This window comes from Mustela nigripes, chromosome 2 (assembly GCF_022355385.1).
Source record: "Mustela nigripes isolate SB6536 chromosome 2, MUSNIG.SB6536, whole genome shotgun sequence".
NCBI classification, from domain to species: domain Eukaryota; kingdom Metazoa; phylum Chordata; class Mammalia; order Carnivora; family Mustelidae; genus Mustela; species Mustela nigripes.
In genome coordinates, this window is record NC_081558.1 from 2556438 (window position 1) to 2579225 (window position 22788).

At 64.1% G+C, this 22788-nt stretch overlaps 1 protein-coding gene across 4 annotated transcripts in view; it reads right to left on the minus strand.

Annotated features, from left to right (window-relative positions):
- Window positions 1-22788, minus strand: part of PIP5K1C (phosphatidylinositol-4-phosphate 5-kinase type 1 gamma) — a 47132-nt gene that overhangs the window by 15402 nt on the left and 8942 nt on the right. For 3 of the 4 annotated variants that reach the window (XM_059388639.1, XM_059388642.1, XM_059388641.1), the window contains exons 2-9: window positions 10265-10296; window positions 8863-8955; window positions 7727-7857; window positions 6899-7016; window positions 3822-3974; window positions 2354-2653; window positions 1503-1708; window positions 20-103 (exon numbers count right to left, since the gene is read on the minus strand). In XM_059388639.1, the coding sequence (XP_059244622.1) occupies window positions 20-103; window positions 1503-1708; window positions 2354-2653; window positions 3822-3974; window positions 6899-7016; window positions 7727-7857; window positions 8863-8955; window positions 10265-10296 (1117 nt within the window). The remainder of the gene's footprint in view (window positions 1-19; window positions 104-1502; window positions 1709-2353; window positions 2654-3821; window positions 3975-6898; window positions 7017-7726; window positions 7858-8862; window positions 8956-10264; window positions 10297-22788) is intronic. The other variant, XM_059388640.1, reaches the window with a different exon arrangement.

Here is a 22788-nt window from a genome sequence, read left to right on the forward strand (position 1 = left end):
GGGGGGGGGCGGTTGGCACCTGTAGGACTGCAGAATGTCGATGATGCCGATATGCAGCAGCAGACGCTCCCCGCGGCCGTTCACGGCGGGAATGCCGCCCATCCTGCGGGGGAAGCACATTCACCCCCCCCCCCCCCCCAGCCCACTCGCTCCCTGTGGGGGCTGCCCTGCTGGAACCGGCCAATCTCCCCTCCTCTCAGACCGGCCACCGTCAGCGGGAGGCTGCGGACAGGCCGGCCCCGCCCCCCCCACGCGCACGCACACCCATGCACACGCACACGCACGCTCAGCCCAGGCAGGACCCCCAGGGCTTCTGGGTGCCATCTGGGGGGTTAGTGGTTTCACTCGGCTCCCCCATTCCCAGCCCAGAGCAGTTAGTGAGGTCACACAAGGCAATGACTGTCCTCAGGTCACCAACGACCCGCCAGGCTCAGGCCCCGCAGGCCCCTCTCACGGCACTGCACGCCCTGGTGAGCTCACCTGCGCACCCCGCCAGCCCCTGCCGGGCCCTGCGCAGACCCTACAAACACCGAGACGGCGGGAGGTCGGGCCAGCCCTCGAGGACTTGGCAGCTCCCCACCAGGCTGGCCCCGTGGGGGGCTGGCGCCTGCTCCCCACCCGCCCCCACCACGGCTGGCCTAGAGTGGCAGCCCCCACCCCCCGGCTGTGCACCAGGACATCTGCTTCTGCTTCTGCCTCCGAACCCCCGCTTCCCCAGCTGATGATGGGGGGTGAGGCGCCTTCCCCCCTCAGGCCCCCCACCCCGGATTGGTTCCCAGCAGTTCAATGCACAGAGACAAGAAGCCAACCTCGAACCTGACCATGGCCGCAGTTCCCACCCAGACCACCTTCCATGAGCTCCGGGTGGTGTCCCGGTACGTCCGTGGTCCTCATGACTTGAGGGGGGCCTCCTGGCACCAGGTGGGTGAGGGCCGGGGATACTGCTTGCTCAGTGCCCCCAGGGCCCAGGACCCCCCCCCATACAGAACAACCCCGCCCAGTGTCCACAGGGCCGGGAGGGTGCGTGGGGCATCCACGAGTCTGTCTCCCCACCAAGCCCCGGGCCCCCGCGGCAGGACCGGGTCAGCCCGCTGTCTCCCCACCAAGCCTCGAGCCCCCGCGGCAGGACCGGGTCAGCCCGCTGCCTCTGAGCCTATCACCTCGCCCTCCTTCACAGTGGCCTGTTGTCCCAGGGACTCTGGGCCTGGCATCCTGGTCCCCAGCGCCACAACCTTCAACATTGTCTGCTGCAGACAGTGGTGTCTGAACCCGCTCGGGGCTCCAGAATGTGGAGGGGCCCGTGTCCCCCTACAGATGGCCAATGGCCTCCATCCACTGGCAGATTCATCTGGAAGGCCCTGGTTGTCACACAGCCGGGTGTCTGTGTGTCCACCCGTGAGACCCCCGGGGGGTCCCAGCGCAGACCAGGAACCGGCTGCAGATGGTCTCGCCCTCCGGGCCAGATCCCCCAACCCCCGCCCGCCTCCTGCCCCACCACCTACGTGTCGTCGGACTCGATGGCCTCGCCCCGCGCGGCCCCGCCCTGGATGGACTCCATGGCCGTGGAGTAGAGCGCCTTCTGGCCCAGCGGCCGCTTCTCGTCCGCGCTGCTCTGGGCGCCCTCGGCCTGCCGCTCCCGCTCCTGCTGGTCGATGTTGTGCACGCCCAGGAGCAGACTGTAGTCCATGATCTTGAAGCTCTCCAGCACCTGCCGGAGGGGGGTCAGGAGGTCACGCTCCCCTTCCCCTCCCCACACCCGGCTCCGTGTGGTCCCAAGCTGCATCTGGGTCTGTGCCCGCCCCATCCCACAGCCACACGGGGGCCTGTCCTGACCCCCGACTCACACTTGGTGAGAAGACCAAGGGGGCAGGGCCGGGCCACGTGCAGGGTGGAGGGCACCTGGGGGGCCACCTCTCCGAGTCGGGACTGGGTGTTTCCTTCCTCCTGTCAGAGCTCTGGCCTGCCCGGGGACAGCGGGGGAGCCCGGGACCCCTCCTGGCCCCAAGGGCTCTGACACCTGGACACAGGGAAGCAGGTCCAGAGAAGTCTGGGGGGTCGTCTGGGGAGACCGGGCACAGTTTTCAAAAAGGCCTGGGGGCCAGCAGTGATGGGCCGAGGGGCCAGGGATGCCGCAGAAGGCTCTGGAAGGCCCGGGATGCCCCTCATCTTTAGAGCCGCAGGCACGATGCCCTCCGGGCTGCCGGGGTGGAGGAGACCACAAGGACCCGCCTACAGGTGCTCACGCGGCGGCCGCTCATCCAGCGTCCCCGTGTCCCGGAGGGGACCACGGAGGCTGGAGGCCGAGGGCCCGCCCCGCGCCCCAGCCCTGCAGAGGCGAGCCCCACGGCCTCACCAGGCAGTCCCGCTGCAGCGTCTTGACGAGCGCGGAGAAGGTGTCGGCGTCGAGCAGCAGCCCCTCGGGCATGTCCTGGATGAAGTCCAGGTCCTTGTAGGTGGGGAGGGTCTTCTCCTTCTCCTTCTTGCTGGCTCGCCGCTTGTACGTGGAGCCCTTGAGGTCGAACTTGAGGTGCATCTTGACGACCCGCGGCAGGACGTTGTTCATGACCACCACGCGGATGTTCTTGCCGCCCGACTGCACACAGTACAGCCCGTAAAACTTGGGCAGCAGCGTCCTCGGGTTCTGGTTGAGGTTCTGGGGGCGGGGGAGGGGCAGGGTCTGAGGAAAGCAGGGGCCTGGGAGCCGCCCCAGGAAGCCCGCCCTGACCACCTGGGCCCCGGGCCAGCCCGTCCCTCGGCCCTCCCTGCGTCCAGACGTGTGCCGGGATCTGTGTCTCCCAGACGAGAGGCTCCAGGAGGGCCCCCGGCCGGGGTGTCAGGGCCAGACCAGCTGTCCCACTTGCCCACCCTGGGGTGACAGGCGGGCCCTGCCTCTGGGCGCCATCCAGGGCAAGGATCGGCAAACTCCAGGGGGAAGGCCGAGTCCAAACACCTGCTTGTTCTCCCGCCGCAAGCTAACGGCTTTGTGTTATAAAACACTGGGGGGTGAAGAACAGAAAACTAGCGTCTTGGGATTTGAGGTTTCCCTGAAGCTCACAAGTGAAGGTCACGGGCGCCGGGCCACCCCGGGCTGCTCCCTCGAGGCCCTCGGGGGCCCTCCCGCTGCAGTAACGGGCAGAGCTGGGACAGGAGAGGTTGATCGGCTCTTTACGGGAAGCCTGCCGACCCCCAACCTAGGGGAGCCGGGGGCCCACCCCAGCATCACGTGCCCCAGACGAGACCCCCAGGCGCAGATGGCACACAGTCCACGCAGAGCTGCCCGGGAAGGCCCAGCAGGGCAGGTGGGCACTCAGGCGGAGCCCACCCCCATCTGTGCCGGCAGCAGGACCCCGGCTCCCATGTCCACCTCCGCCCGGGGGTCCGTGGAGCCCTTCCAGCTTGTGAGTCACATGGGGAACAGGACGCACCCCAGCAGCTGGGCCTTTGTGACATGCCAGCTGGTGGCCCGGCCCCCCTCCCCCACGCCTGAGTCACCAGCTCCAGGAGCCCCACGAGACATGATTTCTGGGATCTGTGACTCAGGGCTGGTGGGGGGTTGGGGGGGCCTGGGGAGCGAGGGTGGAGCGGGTGCCCAGCCCCCAGCCCCCTGCACCCCACCCGGCTCTCAGGGAAGGCCCCGCGGGCCTGGATGGCCATTCCTGCCTGCCGTGTCTGGGGAGGGGGGCCGCGTGAGGGGGTCCTGAGGGCGAGGCTCAGTGGCCCAGCAAGGCTTCCCGAGCCTAGGAGGAGGGTGGGCGTGCCCCGGGGACAGCCGGGCCCCCCCCCGCCCCGTGCCAGAGAGCAGCGAGGGAAGGGCCGCTCACCATGTAGTAGCCGGGCAGCAGCTTCTGCAGGAACTCGGCCTCCTTGTGCATCACCGTCTTGATGATGAACTCGTCGTCGCTGGTGACGTAGAACAAGGAGCCGCTGGCACCAGGGTTGGACAGCTCGATCAGTGGCTCGTTGCACAGCGAGTACTGGGGGGGCAGGGAGTGGGCAGGTGGGTCGCTGACACCCCACGGGCCCAGCGGCTAGTGGACAACTCTGGAACAGGTCCCTGTGTCAGCCTCCTTTTACAGATGAAGAAATAGGCTCAGAGAGGGAGACTGACGTGCCCGAGGCCACACAGCACAGATTCGAACCCCGGGCTGACCGGCAGCCTGGGTGCTGATCTCCTAGGGCCCAGTCCCTCTCCTGTGAACAACAGACTCCCGGGTATGTTGGGGGCTGACACATCTGGCCAAAACTCCCTCCCCAACCTCCCCCGCAGCTAGGTAAGGCCACAGCCCGTCGACTCAGGCTCAGGAGCTGCCTATGGGAGCTTCTGAGTGGGGATCAGGGAAGGCTCCCTGAGTGGGGGACTAGAGCTGGGGCACCTCGGGTTTGTACCCTTCCCTCCATCCCATCTATTTCCACCTGGAATGCTGATGTGAGAGCTGGAACCCCAGTCACCATGCTGGCTCAGGAAGTGACCTTGAGTACGGAGACCACGCACCAGAACAGCAGAGAAAAGGGGAACCTTTGTCTCGGGGTGCAGCCCCCTGGCACCTGGCACCCCTACCTCTCTTCCCACCGACATCTGCTTCACCCCCGGGTTTGCTGCCCAGCAGCCCCACACATCCTCCCCACCGGCAGGACATTCTTGGACGCAGGGATTTCTAAGGGTTCTGATCGCGGAGGGTCCCCAGCACCTAGGACAGTGTCCAGCCCAGCTAGAAGGCTAGGTCCTACAGGCTGTTCTCCCCGAGCCTTTCCAGCTAGTGAGTCCATGAACAGCTTTTCAGGACTAAGGTTTTTGTGGTGAGTTTCTGTCCCTTGAGCCCCCCCCAAGGCCTGAGTACCACCGGTGTACAGCACGGAAGAGGCCACAGCATGTTCCCCATTGGGCGGAGGGTGCCAGTCCTCCTCGGTGAAGTATAACACGGGGGCTGGCAGATGGCGGCAGGGGGCGGGACACAGCTGAGAAGCGGGGACGCCCCCTCCCCAGGGGGGCCGCAAGTCCTGCCCACCCACAGCCACAAGCCACCAATCCCCACGGAATCACAGAGGCCCACGCCCGGCTGCCCGTGCGCTCCGTCCTCAGCTCCCACCTGCTCCTAGGACCGCAGCGAGGGGCAGGCAGGGACCCCACAGGGGCTGGTGTCCAGCCTCTGGAGCCCATGGCTACCCCAAAGGCACTGCAGCCGACCCCAGCTAACAGGAGAGGGGAAGTGCGGGGAGAAACGAGTAGGGGAAGGGGATTGTGCACTTTGTACAGAAGTCTAGGAGCAGAGAATGTTCTAGAACCATGTGGCTAAGAGCAGCTGCCCTCAGGGAGTGTCCCTGGTCTGCGCATGGGGTCAGGCCCAGGCTGCCAGGGTGACATGCACAGATCTTCCAGCCAGGTCACCATCCGCCAGGGTGGTGACCCCAGATGTGCCCCCTTCTCCCTCAGAGCCCAGGGGGGCACCTGGGGCCCAAGGCTGATTGACTACCCATGCCCCCTCCCCCGGCTCCCCCCTGCTTTCCCTAGCTAAAGCTAACATGGGGCAGCACAGGGCTCTCACAAACAGGGACAGTGGGCATGCCCCCACGAAACTCAGGACCCCACGAAACTTGCAGCAACGGTGGCCCCAGAAGTCTCTAGAGCCAAGGCAGTGCCTGTTGCCCCCGGGAGCCCCTCGAGAAGACACAGGAACCCCGAGGGGGCAGAGCTGACAGGCAGGGACGATCCGGCCGCGTCCAAGCTCCCCAGCCCCACCGCAGGAGGGCCTCTCGGTTCCAGGGGCCCTCGTCACCCCGTCACAGCAGCAGGGCAGGTCTTAAAGAGGACAGAGGACACCTGCTGAGTACCCACTCGAGGCCAAGACAGGACCTCGGCTGCCTTCGTGTGTCCACTCTGGGGCCAGCACCCGCCAGCTGGTGTCTGCACGCTGCTAAAGGGCCCCAGGCCATCCCGTTGCTGGCACGACTAATGCCGTGGGCCTTCGCTCTACCCCTGAGACCCAAAATCTAGGGTCACTTCCACTCTAGAACCATCAGGCTGTTCTCCCTCCGATAAGGTTGCGGGACCACAGGCAAGGTCAGAGGGGGAAGCCATGGAGCCTGCCATGGACGCTGTGGTCTGAGGACTGGACCTTGACCTTGGCAACTGGACAGCAGGACAGCTGGAAAACCCCTGGCTGGAATGAGGGCTGGTCCCCCGTGGAAGGACATGGTCATGGCTGAGGGCACAGGTTCCCGTGGACCAAGAACCCAGCGGGAGCACGCAGCCGAGGTCGTGCCAGCACACAGGGAAACGAGTCACCACCAGGGAGAATCAGCAAGACCATGGCCCCAGGGACGGCAGATGGTGGGGGGACTGGGCAGAGCAGACCAGGCGGCTAAGGCCCTGCTCCCGTGCAGGGGCGGAGGTTTCCGGAAGACAGTCGCCGAACAACGGAAGTGCAGACTGGTCTCCGTCTACACACGCCCTGTAACTTCCAAGAGCCCCACTTGTGCGTGTGAGCTCAAAGGGTAGGGCCTACGTTTCCATTTTTCTCATCTAAGAGACTGAAACCACACCAGAACTGGGGGCACATGCTGAGCTGGTCCCCGCGACCTACCTCCCCTCAAAGGGAGGCAGGACCTGTGATATGGCCGGGGTGACAGGACAGTCCTGTCGCTCGTGCTCTGAGGAACAGGCCCCAGTCAGTGGGCGAGGAACAGGGTCCCCCAAGACATGGGCTTGGAAGCTGACCATCCCCCAGGCTGGTCCTTCTGAGTCTCTGGCCCCAGCCTACCCTCCACCGCCACACTGGGCAAAGTGTGGCGAGCTGCACCCAAATTCTCGAGCCACGGAAACCACGAGGTAACAGACACACGTGTCTCGTGCCTCTCAGAACTTGTGGCACGGCAGCAGCGGGCTGACCACGGCTCTCACCAAGTAATCGTCAGGTCGGATCCCAAAGAGCTCCCGGAAATAGCGGAAGGCGACGGGGGCGTAGGTCTTGAACCTGAAGTCCTGGAAGTGGTGGGCGGGGGTGAGGTTGCTGCCTTCGCTGTGGAGCAAGAAGGGAGGCTGGTGAGGGACAGGGACGCTGCGGGCACCTCTCCCACTGCCCGGCCCAGAGCAGCGCCTGAGGCCTCCCAGTGTGCGACCCAGCAACCAGCACAGAGCTCCCCTGGGGCCAAAGGGCGTGGCCGGTCTGGGGCAGCATCCGGTATCCACTCCCTCCCGTGCTAAGTCCACTGCCAGCCTCTCGTGACTGCTCAGCCAATGCCACGGGTGGGGCAGAAACAACACATGTCATTTCCAGGCCCTGCCCCAGAGGTCCTGTGCTCCCAGTCTCCCTTCCCTCCTGCAGGTGGAACGCAGGCGTGATGGCAGGATCCCAGGCGGCCACCTGGCAACACTGGCTGGAAAAGCTGCACATGAGAATGGAAGACCCCTAGAGGGGACAGAGGACCCCAACACCGGGGAGCCGCCTCACAGCCCTGCACCGCCCGGCAGTGTACTTCACGTGAGAAAAAAAGAAACTTTATGTTTTCTTTTCCTGTTTTCTTAAAATCGCTGTTACGCTGCATCTCTCTGATTCAGCAGAGAGCTAAGAGCATGACATACGGAGTCCGACCTCCAAGCCAAGAAGATGGCAGGAGAGGCCCGAGCTCTTCCCCACAGAGAGGGAGTGCGGAGAGCAGCAAGGCTGTGGAGCACCCGATGGCCGCTCCGCACCCGACCGCCGCTCCCCGGCACGGGGCCTGGGCCTACCTGGGGAAGAAGATGCTCTCCACGACGTAGAAGTCCTGCATGAGCACGTCGCGCTCTGGCTTGGAGCTCAGATTGCCCACGGTGTAGCCGATGCCCAGCTGGATGGCTCCCTTCAGGGTGGACGAGGTGGTCTGCGGGAAAACCCCACTGCATCAAGACCCTCGGCCCCCAGGGTGACAGACCCCAGGGCAGGAGATCGGGGCCCCTGCCCAGTATGTGTCACAGACGCGCTAACCTCTGGGCTGTCCCTGAGCTCACACGACTACACAGCAAGGAGGTGGCCTGGTTGAGACTCCAATACCACCTCATGCGGCCCCAAGGCCCATTTCCCATCAAGGTTCTAGAAGGTTCCAACTTCTCAAAACTGTCCCGACTCAGCTGGGGTCTACCGTCAGGATTTTCTTTGTGGGGGGCACATAAATGTGCCCGATGACAGCCAGACTTCATGTCTGCAACCCGGGGTCCTTCTACCCACTCTCCCGGTGATTAGCACTGTCGCGCTGGGCCAGCAACACTCTGCTATGTGCCTCAGTTTCCCCACCCACAGCTGGGTGTGGAGATGGCGGTCCTGGCCATCTGGGGCTGCTGGCATTATGTGACCCAGGCGCCTGGGCTGAAACCTGCCCAGACTTGAGAAGTAGGCGAAAGGAGCGACAGGTCATGGGGCAGGGGTGAGTCTGGGCTCACGGATCACGGAAATCTTCTGGAACTGACTGTGGTGACAGCTGGACACACTGAGAACACGCTAGAAACCATCGAACTTTGTGCTGCCCTCATGACCTCTCGGCTGGCTGCTCCGTTAGGAATGCTCCCTGGGCCCCGCCTGGCCTGGCGTCCCACGGGCTTCCCATCAGCTCAGCCTCGCTTTCCGGGGGAAGGAAGAACTGCATTTCCCCCTTCCCCCAACAAGCCGGCAGGCCCAGAGGGGCCGGAGGCTCAGATAGGGCTGCCGGTGACGCCTGTGATATCCGTGACAGGCAGCAAGGACCTCACCGGGACCAGGGGCCTGCGCGGAGGGGCCTGTCCCGAGAGCATCTGCCTCCAGCTGGACACGGGCACGGAGCATCCCTGACCCTGTGTGGGAGCCCCGGGACGGCTGGGAGTCCCCCCCCAACCAGCAGAGGGCAGAAGGGAACCTTCTTGTAGGTGGTTTCGCCAGAGGCGTCCACGCCCCGATGACCCAGCTTCTTCCCGTGGCCGGGACCCGGCTGTCCAGTCATCAGTGGGGCCTGGAGAAGAGGAAGCAGGAAATCAGCAAAGGAGGCGCCGCCGGGCCAGTGTGCCCTGGAAATCCTGACCAGACGGGCTGAGTCAGTGTCCTCACCAGGCATGTGGTGCGGAGGCTGCTGTGGGCAGGCTGTCACCCGCAGGGGCCACACCGCCCAACCCTGCACATCCAGAAGGGCCCACACCCAGACCGGCGACTTCCAGCTCCTCGAGAAAAGCAGGAAGATCGGCAACCCCAGCCCTTCCGCGTGCACGGGGGGGGGGCAGCAGCCTGGCTTCAGGGGCTGGCACTGGGCCGGGTCATTCCCAAAGGCCCCACCCCTCAGGGCAGCCTTCCCTGTCCCAACAAGCGCAGATGTCCCCAGACATCACAGTATCCCCTAGGGCGGAGTCGCCCAGCTGAGACCCCTGGGGTGGAATGGCTGTGAACTGAGGGGAGAGGTCCCACCGGCCTGGGCCTCCTACGGGGACAGCCACGGCAGGCATGACAAGGTTCTTTGTGAGCGACTCCCCAGAGGAGAGGGGTGGCAGGGGCCCAGGCTCAAGGCCCGGGTTGGCCAGCAGAGGGAGCTGGTGGCCCTCCAGTCCAGAGGCTGGAGTGTCACAGACGTTGACATGCCCCGTGCATCTGCGCCATCCACAGGGCCCATCTGCCCGTCCGGCCCCCAGCTGACAGTGCTCAGACCCACCTGACCCGCACAGCCCCGCTGCCCCACGCCAGGGTCTGGGCAGCCCCACTAATGCCAACCACCCCCACCACCGCACACACCCCCCCAACCCCCACCTTCGCCCCTCAGTTCCACGGCCTGTATTCTGCATGCCGGCCACCAGGGGGTGGGCTCTCCTCAGCGATGGGAAGGCGCACGCCCTCACCAGCTCCCCACTGCCCTGTAGCTGCTCCCTCCAGGAAAGCCCTCCCCACAAGGACCCCACGTGCCAGGTGGCATCTAGGGGACATGGAGGTCTAGGGCTCGGCGGCGGCCGGGGCGCAGGCACCGGGATGCCACACCGGGGCACATCCTGGGCGGCTCCGGGAACGCAGGACTCACAGACACGCTCCCACAGGCTCCTTTCAGCACCAGGGACAGTGCTGACCCCCCACCGGCACTACCCCAGCCGAGGGCAGCCCATGGCACACACTTGTCCCGCTTCCTGCCCACCACCTCTCCGCCTCCGGTCTCCTGTCCCTCTGTCCCTCGCTGTCTGGGCCGGGTCCCACCCACTCCCCTCCCTGAAACTCAAGACACTGGCCAGACTCAGGGAGGGACCCAGGGAGGCACAGTGAGCTGCCCAGAGCCACAGCACACTCACCTCCGTCGGGGCCATCTTCTTCTGGGCCAAGCCTGCGGGAGAGAAGGGAGAGGCTTCAGCCCGGAGAAGGGGCGGCCTGCCCTGCCTTTGCTGCACACAGGTGCCTGCGGCCTCGCTCAGCTCCCCGGGCCCCTACAGAGGGACGCGTGGATGCAAGGTGGGAAGTGGGCACCGACCCCGAAGACATCAGGTCCCCAGTGGCAAGCGACTCGCTGAGTTGGCACAGTGCTGTCTACACCCACGGGTGGGAGCTCCCCACTCAGGCCACGGGGATATCAGGTAATCCATGGGGTCAGCTCCTGTCCACACAGTCCCTGGGGAGAGCTGCTCGCCACAGGGAGAGGCTCACAGTGAGGGTGCGGGTACGTTTGTCTGTCCAGACCCTTCCCTCTCATCCCGGCTCCCTGTGAAGCCACCCGCTGACCTCTCCGAGCCTTAGCATCCTCGCTGGGCATGCGGGCTTCTGCTGAGGACTATCTGTTCAAGGAGTGCGGACGGCCGCTCCCCACAGATAACGGGCTTTGCGGGGGAGGGGGGCAAGTCAAGGCCCCGGAGGTGACCCTGGGTTCCCAGGAGGCCTGGTGTCCTCACGAGAGGGAGGCAGAGAGTGGGGGCCCCAGAGACAGGCAGACCCGGTGCTGCCGGCGGGGTGGATGGGGGGGGGGGGGGGGGGCCGGGGGGGGGGGGGGGGGGGGGGGCGTGGGCCTGGAGGAGGCAGGAGCCGGGTCTCCCTGGGACCCCAGGGGGGACCAGCCCTGCCCGCACCGTGGTTTCAGCCTGTGAGACCATTTCAGGCTTGCGACCTCCAGTGTGTGCTAGTCAGCGTGTGTGGTTCCGACCCAGCTGCGCTGACGTGTCACAGCTGGAACAGACGCTCCTAACCCTGGGGGTCTACTACGGGTCCAGCTGGCAGGAAGGCAGGGGGCAACCAGGACAGACACGCTCAAGGGCTCCCAGTGGGGGTGGGGGCAGGAGAAGGGCCGGGACGGTGGAGTGAGAGCCAGGAGGATGACGTGGGAGGAGGGGTCAGGTCGCCCAGGGAGGACTTGGGCCTTTCCCCCAGGGAGGTGGGAGCCCTGGAGGGCTGTGGGCAGAGGACGGAAGGACCTGACTCGACTGCTCGCGGGCGCCCTCTGCTGGCCGCTGCGGGGAAGATGGACTGGGCGGGGTTGGGGGCGGAGGGTGAAGGCAGAAGCCGGGAACCAGGGTGGAGGGAAGGTTCTGGCGGTTCTGGTCCGGGTGGGAGACCATGGGCCCCGCCAGGTGGAGGCGGGAGAGAGAGGGGTGGGCAGATTCGGCAGGTGGGAAGCCAGGGCGGACGGGCTCTGCTCACTGGAGGCAAAGTGAAGAAACCAGCGAGTTGAGAGCCCACGACTCCGGCCGAAGTGACGAACAGGGCAGGGCGGCCTCAGTGAGACGCACGTCGAGGCCGGAGCGGGCGTGGGGACGGTCAGGTGCCCGCGGTCAGGTGCCCGCGGCTGAGCTGTGTGAGACCAGCCGGACCCCCAAGTCCAGAGCTCAGGGCAGGGCCAGGCTGGACACAAGGCGGGGCGCGGTCCCACCAGTGGGAGGTGGACGAGGCCGGCCGGGAGCGGACATTGGGGGAGGCACCCCGGGCCAGGTCTCCCCCCAGCACAGGAGGGGCCCCTCCACTTCTAACACCAGGTCGGGCCAGAGGCTGGGGGCAGGGGAGTGACTGCTGATCCCCTTTGGGGAATGAGAATGTTCTAGAATCAGTGTGGTCAGCTGCACGGCATTGTGAATACACTAAAAACTAAACTGTAAGCTTAAAAGTATGAATTATGGTTTATGAATGATACTTATAGAAAAAACGAACCCAAGAGGACCCTGAACCTGGGGTAAGCCTGGGGCAGGCAGGGTGGGGGGGACGGAACCACCACTGCCCTGGGTCTCGGCCAGATGCTGGCGATGGTCCAGAGGAACAGGCTAGGTGGGTGACTGGCCGATATCAGGGTCATGGTCGCAGGGACCACCAGGGGCCACCCTAGCCAGAGGTCAAAGCCGACAGACCGAGGCTGGTCACTTGCCCAAGGCCCCAAGTGCCCACCTGCAGGCCAGTGTGGGTGTGGGACTCCCAGCCTGGGCGCCCTAGACTCAGGAATGAGCCTGGGCCTATCCTGAGGCTTGGTCAAAGACAAGCAGGCAATGGAAGGTGCTAGAAAGCTGACTTGTTATTTGTTGGTTTTACATCTGGGGTGTGGGGGGAGGAGGAAGAGAGAAGGACTGAGGCCAGAGGTAGAGCACGCAGAACATTCTGGACATGGCTTGGGGGCCCCTGCAGTCCCCTCCCCTTCCTGGCCAGCCTGGGGGCTCTGGGCCCTGGAGCCCAACCAACCGTGCCCACCTGTGACATCTGCAGCCCCCAGCCCTTGACCCTGGGGCTCTCTGCCTGGGTGGTCCAGGCCCCCCCCAAGCCATTTCCCCTGCCCCTGAGTTCTCCCAGCTTGTCAGGGCGGCCTGGCGGCTCCCCTGCACATCCAGGCCACGCCAGCCCCAGCGTCTGTCAAGAAGTCCTGCCCGGGTCGGCCTCACCTGGGGATGCCTCAGGGTCACCTGCTTCACACCCAGGGTCCCCACCTTCAGAGGGCGGTGGCTGCTCTGGGCAGGCGGGCTGGGGAGGCCCCGCGGCCCAGCCATGCTCCCGCCAGCCAGGCCAGGCACGGCAGGCAACAGGAGCTCCTCCCAGCCCGAGACAAGACCCGTTCTCTTCCCAACGAGCCACCCCATTTTGAGGAAATTAAGTTTTAAAAATAGCCTGGGGAGGGAGAAAGGGCCAGGCTGGGCCAAGACCTGCCTTGGGACATGGCTTCCCAGCTGCCGGGCAGAAGGCAGGGGGCAGCCAGGCCCAGAGAGTTCAAGGTGAGGGGGTGACCTGCCCTGAGCAGGTACCTACTAATGTTTGTTGACTGACTGACAGATGGATGGATGGACAGACAGACAGAAGGCACCCGGGAGCCCCCGAGTCAGGTCCCTCCCTCCCCTGCTCACAGCCCTCTAGGGCTCCCACCACCCTGGGGCAAAACCCCAAGTCCTCCCTGGGGTCCCCAAGCCCCGCGTGACCTGTCCCATCTCCTCCCCTGCCCTCCATTCCTCCCTCTCCCCAACTCTGCTCCAGCCATACAGGCCTCCTCACTCTTCCTCTGACATGCCTGGGTCCTGCCCCAGGGCCTTTGCACAGTTTGCTCCTCCCCCAAACACCACTCCCAAGACACTTGTAGGGTTTGCTAACTTGCTTCATCCAAGACTCAAATGTTACCCCCTCCGAGCTGTCCCCCAACCACTTCGCCCAAAACAGCCCCTCTGAGGTCACTCTCCTCACCTCCTTGGCTTTCTCTGTCTCCCAGACACAGAGCAGCACCCAGTACCTCCGTGTTATGTACCTCCCACCAAAGGGAGACCTGGTCTGCTCGGTCACCCCCGACAGACACCTTCAGAGCTCTCGAGTGCAGAGTCTCTGCAGGACGCGGGCGGCAGGTGGGCAGGCATGAGGTCTGGCGGCTCCATGCAGGGGATGTGCCCCTCCCTGCCCAGGAAGGGTGCCGGCTCTGCGTGACTCAGAGCCACCGAGAGAGCACAAGGACAAGGCAGGCAGGGCCAGCAGCCCCGAGAAGCCAGGAAGCCCAGCCGCAAATTCGTCCCTGATCAGCTGGAACCATCGGGCTGCCTCAGGCCTCCCGTGGCACAGGCCTGCAGAGCGGGGCCCCGTGGGGAGGTGTGGGGAGGCTGGGAACCCCAGGGGGCAGTGCCAACCCTCAGTCCTGGGCAGCCTCGGCTGGCCAGGACGCTCACGAGTCACGCTTGCAAATCCTCTCTCTGAACAGGAAGAAAGGCTCCCGGGGTCGGGTGAGGACAGCCGGTTCTCTGCAGCCACGAGAGACTCTGTGCTTCACAAGGAACCGTGGGGCGCAGGGAAGGCCGGCGGCCTCCGATTCTGCCCTCTACGATCCCTGAGCCCCTGACGCCCAGAGACTGGAGACCCCACGTGGAGAGGCAGGCTGCCCCCAGCTGAGGGCTGGGACCAGGGTGCGGGAGCCTGCTGGGTCTTGGGGGGCCTGCTGACCACGGCTGCGTGACCGAGCCCGGGCGCGGCCGGCCCAGGGGCACGATCCCAAGCGGACTGGCAGCTTTCTTCTCCAGCACTGAGCTCTGCGCAGTCTGCGGTGCGGCCACGGCTGACGGACACGGGCACCCACTGACACGCGGAGAGCGTTTCTAGAAGGGATATGAGGATCTACTGCCAAGGGCTTCTTTGGGGATGGAAAAAAGAAATAGAACTTTAACTCCTCCGTCCAACTTCGATGCTTTACATTAAAAAAAGCATTAAATATATTCAAACGCTGGATTGTTCCGTCTTACAAATAATGAGGTGCACCCCCCCCCCACCGCGCTGCCCCGGGACAGACCCCAAGCCCACGACGCTCAGGGTGGGAACCAGACGCAGACGGTCACAGCGGGTGTGAGTCCACGCGTGACACGCCCAGACCAGGCTCCTCCACGGACGGAAAGGGGCTCACAGGGGCTGGGGGACAGGAATGGCTGATGGGGACGGGCTCCTCTTGGGTGATGGAATGTTCTGGAACTAGACAGTCGTGACGGCGCGACATAGCTAATGCAGCAGCACCCACGGAATTGTGTCCTTTAAGAGGGTGAATTTATTTATTTTGGAGAAAAAGAGAACAAGTGTGCGCATGAGCTGGGGGAGGGGCAGAGGGAGAGAGACCCTCAAGGGGACCCCCGCTGAGTGTGGAGCCCCACATGGGGCTCGATCCCACGTCCCTGAAATCTTGACCTGATCCAAATCAGGAATCGGATGCTCAAGCGACTGAGCCACCCGGGCGCCCCAGGAGAGTGAGTTTCACGGTTCTGTGAACGCGTCTCAGAAACGAGTCCCTTCAGTTGCAAAACCACTGCCCAACGATGCACGCCAACCGGAACGTTCTCCGGACACCCCCCCGCCGGCAGGCAGTGCTGCGAGTGAGCGGACAAGCGGCCTCGGTCACGCCGTCCCCCGCACGGAGGCCAGAGGGGCCAGACGCCACCGACGTCGTGATCTTACTCTGCAGCCGTCATCCTAGGGGCAGCGAAACAGGGATCGAAGACACTCCCTGGGGTCGAAAGTGAAAAGCCTACGATCCCATCTCAGAATCCAGAAAGCCACTCAGCAAAATGCAACCCGAGTTTCACGTACGAAAACTCTGAGAAACCAGAGAAACGGACAGGAACGGGAAAACGCAGAAGAAAGCGAAAACCCACGGCAAACACACAACGTGCACCGCAAGGGGAGGGGTGCGGCCAGGAGCTGCCGCGGCCGTGGGATGCCGGCCAGCACGGCAGGACAAGCAGAGAGACGGAACGGAGATCCGAAAGAAAGACGACCTTTTAGAAAGTCCAGGAGAACCGAAGGGCCAACCGTCGGCGCGAACCCCAGCCGAGTGGGCCGCGGCAGGAGTGCGGGGGGCGGGGGGGGGGGGAGGCGGCCTTTGGGAGTTCCCGCCCTTTGCACCCACCCCTGCTCTTCACGTGGCCTCGCCCTGGTTTCACGCTCGGGTGAATTTTCATCTGCCGAATGCTGATGGCCCTTCCCTGTGAACACACGTCCCCCAGGGGCACCGAATCCCCAGAGCGGGGAGGGGGTGTGGGGGTCCGGGTGCGCGACGGGAGGTAAGGGGGGGACGCATCACGTCGACACAGCGCCATGCCAACGCTGGGCTCCGGGCGGTTTGCAGTGAGCGCCCCCCGCCCCCCGGCCCATTCTTTCAGCTTCTCCGAACAGCTGGAAATTTTCCTCATGCAGTTTTCCCCCAGGTTAAAGGTGAATTTTGACCTGCGCGGCCTGGTGTTTTCAAACTTAGGAGATACGCGTTTCTTGAGTGGATTCTGCCTGAGGAATGTGGGTGAACGTGTGGGAAACAGCGGCCGACCCGGAACTCGGAACTCGGACGTGCGGGGCGCTGTCACGGGATCCCTGCGTCCACCGGCCTCAGGGCCTTTGTGCTGACCGTGCCCCGCCCGGAGGCGCTATCCTATCCCTCCATCTCCCTGCCGCTGGCTGCTGCCCTCCGTCACTCGGGTCTCAGCTTGAGTGCAGCCTCCTAGAGGGGCTGTCCGCTCCCGCCCTCTGCCCCACCTGTCTTTTTGGTTCCTGACACGGGTCACTGTCGGAAGCTGACTGCTCTCTTGCCCTGCTCCTTACCAAGTGGAGCAGAGACCAGGACCGTCTTGCCGACGGACGTTCACCCCACATCCAGACCCAATCCTGGCACATGGTCTGAGCGCAGCAAGCACAGGTCGCGTGGAGCTGGGCGGGGGACAGTGGGAAGACGAGGTGGGCATGGCTTTGGGAAGGACCCCGGAGGGATGACAGCCAGGACGAGGAGATCCCCGGCTCAAGAGGAGAGGACTGGGGAAGACACAGAGCCCGAGGCCGGGTCAGGCGCACAGCGGGCCCTTCACCAAGACAGGGGCTGCAGAGGAGGGGCACCCAGGGCAGGGCACCACGCCGGATGGCGCGTGGAGGTAGCAAGTGCAGAAAACAGGGTCCCGCATGTGGGACGTCCCCAATCCACGTCTCTGTCGAGGACTGGACACACCGTGGGGAAACGTGGCTCTCCAGCTCCCCTGTGCCCAGCGCATGAGGGAAACCCATCCGGGCTCTGAGCCCGCAGCCCTAGGAGAACAGCCGCCGCGGCGCTGGGCAGCCACGTGGGGCCTCGCAGCGGCAGGACTAGGCAACAGCCGAGAGCTTCGCCAGAGAGGGCAGCGCAGACCAAGGCTTTGGGACGCGCAGAACTGTTCTTGTCCTCTGGCATGGTCTTCTCGCCCGCGGGTTTGCATTTTCACTCTGAGCCCCCGGGAATGATGAACGGTGTCAGGAAGGAATTAGAAACTGTCCCTAATAAGCAGCTTCCCAAAGAATATTCTGTTCATTCCCGTCTCCCTCACTAGCTCATCGCGAACTGCGACCCCCTCCTGCTGGCCGGGCCCTGCCGCGGGGACAAAGCGCTACGGAGGGTCTGTCTGCTGAGTAGCAGATTCCAGCACCGGGAAAAGCACAGCATCCTGTAGGAGATCCCAGCAGGTTAAACAGATCGGCCAGTATCTCCTGTGAAGGACCCGAGGGGACCCAGCAGAGGCAGGGACAGTGACCGGGGAGGGGGAGTGACATAAAGGTGGCTCTCACCCAGGGCAGTCCCGCCCCATCTGGGGACGTCCATGGTTGTCACGCTAGGGGGGGCTCCTGGCGTGGAGGCTCCTGGCGTGGCTCCTGGCTCCAGAACGCCACTCAGCCCCCAGTGTGCTCGGGACGCCCCCCAGAATGACCCAGCCCTGTGTCCGCAGTGCCGGGACGGACTCTGGAGCCGCTGAGGGGGGGCGGGGGGCATGGGGGCGGGGAGGACGCGGCAGGGGGGGGGTCGGTACTCCCTAGGTAGTAAAACCTGTCACGATATAAACATACCCAAGTGTACTAGCCTGTCTACTTCGACTTTTGTCTGCTGCCCCCATGGCAGAGCGACAGCGTGTACACATTCCCAGGGCTGGGCTGCTGCACCCCAACCTCTCACCCTCCCGGGAGGCAGCGCTCCCTGGCCGACTGTCCAGCTGGGGAGACTGAGGCTCAGAGGGCTGGGCCCATTCAAGGCGGCAGAGCCTGCACCCGAGGCCCTGCGGACCCTCTCCACAAGCCAGCGCCAGCTCCCAGCTGGCTCAAGGCCACCCGAGCTGACCTGTCCTCATGAGCCACCAGAAACTTCCTCGCAGAGCCCTCCTACGGCTCTCCCAGACCCTCAGGGACCAGCTGCAGCTCTTGACTGTGCTCCCAAGCACGCGGCCTGGGAAAATTTGTAATTCCTTCCTGACACCGTTCACTGTCCCCTGCAGCCATCAGGTCACCGTGTGACCCCCCTCCCCACCCTGTGTCCTGGGCCCGGCAGGAGAGCTCTACACCACTCTCCCCTGCCCCAGGCACAGACACTCCGGGCTGTGCGCTCCCTGAGCCGGCGCCACCTTCGGCCAACTGGTGGCACGCAGCCGTTACTGCCCAGTGTCACCGAGACTCCGAGAGCTCCGGAGGACGGGCCACTTCCCTGCGCCCCCGCCGGTCTCCCTCAGTGACTCCCGTACCGCTCCCTTGCACAGAGCCGACCGCTTCACAGAGTGAGAAACCCTGGAGGGCTACGAGGAAGAGGAGGAGGCGGAGGGCAAGCACCGCTGCGAGCCTCAGGGGAGAGCGGGGGGGACGGAGCTCTCACGTACAACCCAAGCTGGACGCCTGATGAGAGGCTGAGGGCCCAGCAAGGCCACGAGCTTCCCACCAGGCCTGTCCTGGGCAATGCCTCCCATCACTTTTCTCAGAGGGAGGCTGAGGCTCAGAGGAGGCACGTTACGCTGTTTTCTGCTGGGACGGCGGCCCGGCCCTGCTGGAAGCACAACGGTATGTGTGGAGAGGACACACGCCAAGCTGGATTCCTAGCGACTTAATCCCAGGAGCTGAGAGCAGGACCTGAGCCCAAGGCAGACCCTAAACTGACTGAGCCACCCAGGCTCAGGCTGTATTTGAGAGAGAGAGCGGGAGGGATAACCCACCGTCTGTTTTATAAATAAAGTTTTATTGACACGCGGCCACGGCCACTCATGTGGGAATATCTACAGCGGCTTCCGCACAAGGACGACAGAACCGAACCCTTAGAAGCGAGACCATCTGGCCCTTTGCAGAAAGCTTGCGAGCCCTGACCTAAGACGCGTGGTGAGCTTCAAGTCTTGCTGCGCCTGGGGGCCTGAGGACCGCCCCCCGCACCTGTCCGTGCTGCTGTCCTCCCAGGCGGGCGCCTGCCTGTCCCCTGTCAAATCCCCAGGCAGGGCCCTCCAGGTCAGGAGCCTGAGGCCTGGGTCCCCACCCATCCCCGGAGCCAGCGGCACCCTGCAGAGGCATGGGGGTGGGGCTCCTCAAGGGGACACCGGGCGGCCAACACGGGACATGCCACCACAGACCTCCACCGGAGGCGGGGCCTGTGCACGAGCAGATCTGAGCACCGAGGGCAGGAGCGCCTCTGGAGCGAGCCCCACCCCCAGCAGGTGCCCGACAGAAGAGCACGCGCTGTCTCAGGACCAACGTGTGAGGTTTCTTGGCCCAGTTTCCTTCCCAGATATATTTTTACTCCCCGGAAGCCAGGGCTGGGCTGCAACACTGCACTTGAATTCTAAAATGCCAGGAGCCAGCGAGGCAAGCCAGGGCTGCTCAGATAGAAGCCCCTCGGCCTGGGTCTTGTCACCTGTGCAGGTGTCTGCTGGGCGGGCTCTAGGGAGATGGTGGGGACCTGGGTGTTCTTCTGACCTGACAATAACTTCCCAGCGTGGGCCAATCTCCCCAGCATGGTGGGTCTAGGCTTCCAGAATCCTAGGGGGCCGGATCTGTTTTACAGGGAGGCTGGGCGGGGCGGGGCCAGGATGTGGACACAAGCCAAGCTAGAACCAGGCCCCAGTGCCCGCCAGGCTCCAGGATTACCACAGGAGCCCCCGCACCTCGAGGGTCCCTCTGCGTCAGGCGTGCACTGACGGCTCAACTCGAGCTCTGGCTCGTGCCTGCGGGGAGAGGGCCGCGCCGGCCCCGCTCTGCAGCTGAGAGAGCGAGGCTCTGAAGCCAAGCGAGCTGCCCGTGGTGGGGGGAGCAGCCTCCAGGACGGGCTCCGGTGGGCCCAGGCCCCTGGCATCCACGTGCTTCTGCAGCAGCCGTGGGCATCACCAACAGGGTATGGCAGAAGCGAGAGCGTGTCAGTCCCAACATGGGTCAGACACTGCCGTGTCCCCTTGTTCTTGGACTGGGCACCAGGGGACAAGTGGCCACCCTGCTCTGGGGACAGGTAAATAGCCTGGGAAACCGAGGCCACCTGCCACACGAGGGAGCAGCTCAGGAGCAGCTCCTCCAGCCTCGGTCAAGCCTTCGGATGAGGCAGGAGGCTCATCTGCAACCTGATTGAAGACCCCACGCTGGAGCCCCCCAGCTCGGCCACCCCCGGCTCCTGACACACAGACGCCGTGATCAGAGACCCCACACCAGAGCCCCCCGGCTTCCAGACACACAGATGCCGTGACTGGAGACCCTGCACTGGAGCCCTCCAGCTTGGCCACCCCCAGCTTCCAGACACACAGATACTGTGAGATACTAAATGTGTCTAAAGCCACTGCATTTTGGGGTAATTTGTTTCAGAGCAATTACTACCTGATAAACGTGGGGTTTCCCCATGGCTCCTGAGTACAGACGAGGAGAGTGGGTTGGGGGTGTCTACGCGGGAGGCCTCCTAGCCCTCCCCTCCACCTTTCCTCCCCTTACTGCACTCCTGCCACATGGCTTCCTCACTGTTTCTCACATGCGCCAGGCACAGCCCTGCCCCAGGGCCTTTGCACACACTTCTCTGGTTGGGGTGCTCTTCCCCATCTCAGCATTCAGGTCTGGATCAAAAGTGTCCTCCTCAGACAGACCCTCCCCACATGCCTGGCTGAAGCTGGCTCCCTGAGCCGATCTCCATCCCCATGGTAACTCCTACCCCTGGTCAGTTCAAGCCTTCTCTTTATTCCTTCGGTCCTGCAGTGGCTGCTCTCTCAGAGGCTAGGTGCCTCCCGAGGCAGGAGTCACGACTTATTTCCCTGCTACGGCCCAGGGAGGCCTGTGCCCAGTACGGTGCCCAGCCACCAGCACCTGCTCCCTTCTCCCCGGTGCTGACACCGGGAGTCCCGACAAGGTCTGGGCCCAGGGCACTAAGGGCTCGGCTCAGGAGGCAAATGGGGGAGCAGGCGCCTCTGGGCACAGCCTGCTTTGTGTCTCTGAGCCACCAAATGAAAAGCTCCTGTCAGCTCCAGCAACCGGCCAGGAAGTAGCACGGACACAGACACGGTAACAAAGCGGTCAGCCCAGTCTGGTCCCCCTGTGGTTCATCAAACCCTCCCTACAGCCACGTGAGGTTGGCACTATGGCTGCCTACATTCATGTGGAAGCCGGGGCTCCAAGAGACCAGCCAGGTCACTGGCCTGAGCTTATCCAGGAAACAGTGGGACTGGATGAACGTGATTCCAGGCAGTCAGGCTCCCGCCTGAGCCCCAAGCATGAGGGAAGGAGATGGGGAAAGACCCGCCATACTAGAGCCAGCAGAGCCTCCCAGGCAGAAGGAAGAGCCAGTGCAAAGGCCCTGGGGCAAGACCATGCCTGAAGAGTTGGGGAATCAGTACAGAGGCCCATGGGCTTGGAGCAGAGTAAGGAGAGATGAGGACAGGAATGGGACAGGCCGTGCTGCCACTGTCACCGCAAGGACCCACGTGCGGCTGGTTACGACAAGGGTCTGTCTCCAGCCCTTCCCAGACTGGGGGCTTCCTGGAGGCAAGGCTGGGATCCACCTTGGCCGGTGCTCCGACTGGAGGCCAGGCTGGGGCTGGAGTCCGATCTGGTTCCTGAATGAGTATCCGTGACACCCGCAGGCTCAGGAGCCCAGGACGGGGTAGGGATCCTCGCCCACCCAGCGCCGGCCTCTTCCCGCGCTCCTTCTGGGCTCCACTGGCGACGGGCTCCCCTCCAGGCCGGGCAGACGGTAAGTGCGCGATAACGAGCTGACGGGCAAGCAGAACGAGTGACCAGCCCGTGCACGGCGGAAGATTATGCGGGATTTAAAGGAACACGGTGGCTGTGAGCTAAGCTGACGGGGGACTGAGAGCCAAGCCAAGCCGAAACCGAGTCAGACACAGAACCAACTGAGCCCCCTGGGCGCCCCTCACGTTTCGCTGTTTTAAAACCGACCGCGAAGCCGCAGTCACTGAGATGGTGGGGTCCTGCCGTAAAGCCAGACAGAGACGTCAGGAACTGGTCCCGAATACGTCTGTGAGAAGCCCGAAGTCGGCGTGCACGTCACGGCCCGCGGATTTCCACGGGGATGCCGAGACCACCCCCGGGGCAAAGACGGCCTGAGCCAGCGGCGCGGGCACAGCTGGAGTCCCACACACGGAGGATGAAGCCGGACCCCACACGCAGAAGTGGCTCAGAACCCAGCGGAATCTAACCGGGGCGACAGACGCAGCCCTGAAGCTCTCAGGAGGGAAAAGGGCGAAGTGTCTGTGGCGCGGGGCCGGCCGTGGTTTCGTGCACGGGACAAGTGGAGCACGCGCCACCGAGGGAAAATAGCCAGACTTCCTCAAAATTCGAAACGTTTGTACTTTGGGGCGCCCAGCCGGCTCAGCGGGTGGAGCCGTGACTCTTGATCTCAGGGTCATGAATTCAAGTCCCATGTTGGGCATGGCGCCTGCTTTAAAAATAACTAAATAGGGGCACCTGGGTGGCTCAGTGGGTTAAAGCCTCTGCCTTCAGCTCAGGTCATAATTCCAGGGATCTGCGATCGAGCCCAGCATCGGGATCTCTGCTCAGTGGGGAGCCTGCTTCCCCCTCTCCCTGCCTTTCTGCCTGCTTGTGATCTCGCTCTCTGCCAAATAACTAAATAAAATCTTAAAAATATATACTAAAAAAA